This window comes from Falco peregrinus, chromosome 17 (genome assembly GCF_023634155.1).
Source record: "Falco peregrinus isolate bFalPer1 chromosome 17, bFalPer1.pri, whole genome shotgun sequence".
Lineage (NCBI taxonomy): Eukaryota > Metazoa > Chordata > Aves > Falconiformes > Falconidae > Falco > Falco peregrinus.
The window spans coordinates 4,942,641-4,949,418 of record NC_073737.1 but is presented as its reverse complement, the minus strand read 5'-3'; the positions used below and the strand labels follow the sequence as shown (position 1 = coordinate 4,949,418).

The window sequence follows — 6,778 nt, the reverse complement described above, 5'->3', positions numbered from 1 at the left end:
GAAAGGTGGCAAAGCACAAACTAGGTGAAAAGAGGGGTGAAAGGCAGCCGGTGGGTTCTGGGGGACCTTCAGTGTGAGGGGTGTGCTCTGAACTTTCACCGCTACAGCAAGAAAAAGGATAATTCTCACAACTCAGCCACAAAACCAGGCCCAGGCGCACATCACCGATTTCCAAAGCACAGGAAAGGCTCAAATTGCTCCTCGAACGCGGGCAGCACTTACCGACCAGTTGCTTCTCTGTGTGGGGCTGAAGCAAACGCGTGACTCGAGGATCCGGCATCAGCACTGGCATTTCCACCTATTCAGCTGGCTGCGACGCAGATCAGGTCCCTTGACGAAGCAGCTAACATGCTTGGCTCTGCTTTCTGGACTCCCCAAATCCCACTGCTCCGCTAGGGCAGGCACCGGGACTCCACCACTCTGATAGAGAAGAAAGTGTGAATGTAAGGGGCAAGTTACCATGCTTCACCTCCCAGAGCAAAGCGCCCAACCCAGCCAGCCCTTGCAATCAGCTCCAGCCGGCTGTAATTTGCCATTTTTAATTAGAGGAACATTGCCGAGGCACAGCTGATTGGCATCACTTGCCAAAGGCCCTGTCCCATGTGCCTATTAAGCCCTTATTATTTATTTTTAAGGGTTATTTTATCATACAAAAGGGAGAGAAGGAATAAACATTGTCACACACTGCTGCTGCGCAGTGCTTCGTGCAGGCATCTGCTTCCAGCCACGCTTCCCTGAAGCAGGAACCTGAGAGCAGATCTCACTTTACAGCAGGATTCAGCATGTCAAATCCAAACAAGGGGTCATTTTATTTATCAGCGTTAATGCATCACCTTTTCTGGAAGGGTTCATACCTGTTCCTAAGTGCACACACACACACACGAGATAAAAGTGATGAGGATGTAGTTATTGGCTATAAAAAAATACTCATCAACCACAGCAATCTGGTGCAGAAATGGTATGGGGAAATCCAAATTCCTCATTGCCTGGTTCATCCTGGTTTGTACATTTCCTCCATCTGCAATCTGATATGAAAACTCCCAAAAATCAAGAGCTACCTGGTGGGTCTGGGTCAGGGTTGAGGCTCTGGGGAGAATTTAAGGTGGCTTTTTTAGGGCAGGGACAGGTAAAGGGATTATTCTTTGCATTTGCAGCCTGCAGGACTACGGCAGAGCTCTTCTCTAACTCTCGGCATCCTCCTTCCCTAGCTGAGGCCTTTGCCACTCGTTGCATGCCACAGAACCCTCGCACAGCAAGCCAACCACATGTGCAGAGCTGCCCCAGTGCCTGCAAAACCCACCAGGGTCACTCGCAGAGCAAGCCCTGGATCTGCATCTGGCCCAGCTGAGAGGTAAAAGCAGGCCCAGGCAGGAGCATGCGACAGGTGACACCCAAAGCCTTGTCATCACCTGCGCCATTGTGTCTTTTTATAGCTGCTCTCAGCCATCATGGCAAGTTTTGCAGACTTCAATGAACCCGTCAAACTGATTATCTGCTAAGGCAAAGGCACAAGTTCAACTTCATTAACATTTATGGATTCCACAGTGTTTTGCATAAATGTTTGCTTAATACACAAGTCAAAAATATCCTTAGAAAATGAAAATTAAAGGTAGTTAATTGCGTGCAGCTATGCACCAGTGTGTAAACTGGGGTTTCCATAGCACCAAATGGTCTGTTAGATCGTTGTGACAAAATTAGAGCTTAAAGAGAAACAACCGGAGTTTAAAACTTATGGAGGAAAATGGATTTTTCATGTTCTTCATTCAACTTCATGAGCTCCCCGCTTCAACTGCCATGTGGATGCAGCAGGCTTTGGTTTCCCCGTCACAAACAGGGCTACTTGGTGGAGAATTACGGACACTGTTTCACCATGGCCTGGTTGTTTAGACAAGCAATTAACTTTTGATTACTGAACTAAATCAATCAAGCAGTAGCTAATGAAAGATTTGAGAGCCCACAGCAGCGATTCAAAAATCAACCCAGTCCGGCTGCACGTGTGAAATGAGGATTAACTGCAGTTTTCGTATTCTTGGCACCAAGTAACCATGCCAAAAGGACTTTTCTTCGCATTGGCAAGATCCAAATACCTGAGGAAAGGAAGGGAGTGGGTGAGAGTGATGATTGCTTACACAGGATGTTGAAGTGTAGCGATGACTCTAATGGGTTTGATTAAGTCAATTATTAATTTGAGCAATTTGATGGGCAGGGAAGTGTGTCACAGAAGGGTCTAGGAAATCCTGGTGTGACCCAAGCTCTTGCTACACAGGGTCAGGGTTTTGTCCTGAAAGATATCGCAAGATGGAGATCACCACCAGGATGAGCTTCCCATATGCCATGCCACAGCTAACGTACCCACTCCTGTGCCACACTGATCCTGCTTTCCCCTCTTCCCTTTTCCTATAAGAAAGTTATAAATCAGGCAATTATAAGCCTCCCAATAAAAAATATTCTGGTTACAGAAGACCAAGGTGTCAAGAAGAAATACAAGCCCTTCCCAAAGCTGCAGTCACCCTGAATAGAAGCATTTCAGGCTGGGAAGAGCATTACCATGCAAAGCACCTCCAAAAACATTATTCCTGTTATTGCAAAGCAGATCGTGCCATCCGGGTTGATTAAAAAGGTTCCAGGGAGGTAATGAGAGCAATTTTCAATGGAGGCAAAAGGAGAAAGAGGGAGAAGGAGGCTTGTTCTGAACCACTCTGCTTTCTGCAAAGGCACGCAGCCACGATATCACCACAGCAGATAATATCTGTATTGAGGGATGCGTAGCTGATTATTACAAGCTGTTCACTGTCCAAAAGCTTCTCTGATGCATGGCATAATCAAACGGCTGCGAATTTGCATTTAAATTGAGGAATTTAGGAATCCACATGCCAAAGAGTGGGCCTCCTTGGGTGACACTTCTGGTATCTCACAAAGGAAGACAAAAACAGTGTGTGACTTCAAACAACCTCCCAAAGCCTGTCTGCCACCCTTTACCAAGACGCCCGTCTCAAAGATGTGATTGATATCCACGCCCAAACCGTGCCGCAGCAATAACTCTCCCAAGAGCAAAGTCCCTTTAGATGGGTTTGTGTTAACATTTTTGTCTTGCAGCACTAGCGTTGTCAGCATTACAACCTCTTTGCCCTCAAAACCCCCAGGGTGTTCGACACCCAGTCAGCACTGATTGACACTAGCCACACACCGTGATTTGATCAGCAGCACACACACACAAAAAAAAAGGCCATAAAACTGGCAGCAGAGATACACTGGGTACATCTCCAGGCACTTTTTGGTCACTCAGCAATGCCCAAGGGATGGAGGCGATGTCCTCTGGAGCAGCTCTGGTCTGAGATACTCTCAAGATCTGTCAACAAAATCCTCCCCCGAGGACTGCACCCATGCTCTGCGCAAGCAGAGGAGCGTGACGAAGCAAGCGGTCCTGCACTGCAAACTGTCCTCATTTACTCCCTGCACGGGGCATCCACAGCACCCTCACAGGCGTTAGCATCCCTGAAAACGCTGGTCTAGTTGGTGTCCTATGTGAGGACTCGGAGCCCAACATCCCACTGATTTCCCCTGGGATGTGGGGAATCACCCACTGAGTTTGCCTTCTTGGATTCAGGTCCTGTGCTCACACCAGTCCCACTCTCCTCTCTCCGACAGACAGAGCTGCAGGAGCTCAGCTCTGCTGCGAGCCCCTCATTCATAAGCACCACCCTACTTTGCAACAATCATTTGAAACTGCTGAGAGTCCTAAATTACAAAATAAATTGAACGGAATTAACAAGCCACTGACCCAGCCAGTCCATCAAGCATCTCCGCAGCAAGTTCCTGCAGTCAGAAATGACTGCCGGTGTAATTCTCGAGGGCTGCAGGCTGGCAGTTGCGTCCAGACCAGCCTGCCCGTTTTTTCTTCCCTTGGCTTGCAAGGGAAAGTTGCCAAGAACAACGTGAGACATTGTGTGGGCACAGCCAGACCAAAGCCGGGGAGAAGCACAGCCTCTTCTTGCTGCTGCCGCTGGCCTCAACAGCTCGAGAGGATTTACAGCTCATCACATCCCTCATCTGCTTTCAAGCCCAAAACCTTATCTCAATTCCTCCATCGGGACCTTGAGGACTTTTCCTCAGCTGCAAGTGCGAGCCCACATTGTAACCGTGCTGCCGATGATTTATACACTTGAGTTTGCAGCCATTACCAGGTCTGTGAAATCCTGGATTTTATAACATCAAGTGCTTTACCTGGCAATAAAACACAAGAAACAAGAGCACAAAAGGTCAGATCATCACTGCTCCTCACAAATGAGCCAGGTGCCTGCAAAGGGAGAAGTTGGTGGGGCCATCCTGAGCTCTGAAACCCTGTGGGATGGTCTTCCAGGGCCTCCCCACTTGGAGCCACACTGGGGGGGGGGGGGAAATAATAAAATATCCAAGTTCTATAAGTGCAACCTGTGTTACAGCCTTTTCCAACACACCACTGAACCAGGGTGCAGGAAAGCTGCTCAGGAGCAGGCCTTCCTAATAAGACCGGAGAGAAATCAAACCATTTACCTCTTCAGAGGTTTCAGCCTCTTCCTTGTGCCCTGAGGTACTAGCAGGACTACAAGTAGCTCTGCAGCAATAACAAGTGCGGCTGAAAGCAGACAGCTCGCTCTGGAAAGGAAAATCAGACTGAGAGGCTGACCCTAGAGTGTCTGCAAAAAAGGATCTGCATTGTAAACCAAAACCAAGCCCCTTCCCAGTCACCTGTCAGCAGCCAGGCAGGTATTAAATCACCTTTTATTATTGAGATGAGCTACAGTTGTTTGCATAAGAATAGTACCAGTGGGTTAATAAATGTTCCTGTAGCATCTGCTGCTGCACACAGAAATTACCAGATAATCTTTTGTTTACGAGTCATTTATAGAAAGGTGCACAAGTTCAACAAGAGGACACCCTGCTTGTGTGGCATCCACAGTCTCAGCCACTGCAGCAGGGTCCCCAGGCACTTGGGGACACGGGTGCTTGCAGACATGCCCCGGACCCACACAGCAACAAAACCTCCAGCAGCCCCATCGCCACAGGCAAACACCTACCGAGCAGAGGTCTGATGCGTGCAGGGGGCAGAGGTTCTGGTAACCCCAGAAGACTGCAGGTTTGACACTTGCCAGCTCTATTTTTAGCCTTGCAGCTGAGGAAGATCCCCGCCGCCACACTAGCAGTGCTGCGGGTCTGGAGCACTCAGTGCATCCTACCCCCAGGACCTGCCAAGCAGCTCAGCATTCCCACGGATGTGATCGACAAGGTTTCAATTCCATCACAGCAGCTGTGGCAGTCACACAGGACCGCTTTCCTGTTTCTTACTCTTCTCCTAAACTTCCCACCCCCCACCCCCACTTCCCTGCAGGTAGGAGACATCCCCTATGTGCAGCGTCACCCCAAAGCTTCCCACAGCCCTAGCATGGTGCAGGCAAGCAGGTGGAAAAGTACCAGGAGCGCAGCAGGCACCGGTTGCTGCCTGGTGGGCGGACAGCAGGCTTTCCCTCCTAAGTCATTCTTCCCAGCTCCCAAAGCAAACCTTAAATGAGCCTCCAGCATTCTCTCCAAGAGCAGGAGAAGCCCAGCACACCTCCATCCTCCAGGGGATTTTCGGGAACACATCTTCTGACAAACACCCACCGGCAGGTCTGAGTTGCAAATCAAATTACCCAGAGTCCTGCCAGTGATTTATTAGTTGGAGCTGATCGAAGGGGGAGCAGCCATTTGTAAAAGTTCCTGTCACCAAATGATACATTCTCTTAATTTCCAGTTAAATACAGAGCATGAATATTTCTATCCTCGTCAGCATCACTAACAGCTGGGAATAATGAAATGCTCCACACATTGCTATTGCCACTGCAGGAGTAATTTATTTGGATGTTAAAAACCTTCATAGTTCCTTCAGCCTTTTTCATTTCGGATGTATAGCTAGAGAGATTGATTTGTTTACAACAGCCATTAAAAGCTTCATTATGAGGCTTTTGCTCATAGGAAGACACATCATAAAGCATAACCCAGGTTTTACAGCCTCTCCATCTTCTGGCCCAAGTGGAGCAGCTGAGGGGACAAACCCCTTTGGTCAGACCGAGTTATTCAGGGACAAAAAAAAAGCCCGACAGGGTTTTTGCCGCCCCCACAAATCACTTAGCCCCTTGTTGCTTTTGGAAGTGCCCTTGGCCTTCAGGGTGCTTGAGCTGTGCTTACAAGTAGATGCCAGGCTCCACACATTCATTTTTTTTGCCGGTTTTAGGGCGGCTGGACAGTACAGAAACTTGCCGATGGCCCTCGGCCGCTCTGTGTAGAGAGCGGGGGGACTGCTGCCAGGGTTGGCTTCGCAGGGAACACAACGACTTTCCCCGATCGCTGCTCCCGAGGAATGTAGCTGAGACGAAACCACATCTTTTCCTCCTGCCCCATCCAGTGGTTCAGGCTGGAAAAGCACTTTGCAGTCAGGAGGAACCCAGGCATCAAACTGCCGCAAGGTTGCAGCCCCCAGTACCTCAATCCACCAAGGACTGGGGCAGCTGCTGCTTCACCTGCCTTGGGTGGATGACGGCTGGAAACGCTGGCCTGGAAGGGCTGGAAAAACGTCTCATCCAGGTGGTGTCACTGGAGAAGCAGCTGCTCTTCCCATCGGCTGCGGGGTCATGACGATGATGGCAGAGGCAGGTGCAGGTCTGGGCCATCTAACTTTCTGCTAACGCTTCTACAAGTGCAGGACATGCCACAAAAATAAAACACACAGCTTCATTTCCCCCCATCAGCCTTGCCTCGGACA

At 49.3% G+C, this 6,778-nt stretch overlaps 1 protein-coding gene across 5 annotated transcripts in view; it reads right to left on the bottom strand.

The window, feature by feature from the left end:
• LOC101914268 (tetraspanin-15-like) overlaps positions 1-6,778 on the bottom strand; it is a 99,132-nt gene that overhangs the window by 91,197 nt on the left and 1,157 nt on the right. For 4 of the 5 annotated variants that reach the window (XM_055820316.1, XM_055820319.1, XM_055820317.1 and 1 more), the window contains exon 2: positions 223-420. In XM_055820316.1, the coding sequence (XP_055676291.1) occupies positions 223-292 (70 nt within the window). In that variant the 5' untranslated portion in view covers positions 293-420. Of the gene's footprint in view, positions 1-222; positions 421-6,778 lie in introns of those variants that run through there. The other variant, XM_005234274.3, reaches the window with a different exon arrangement.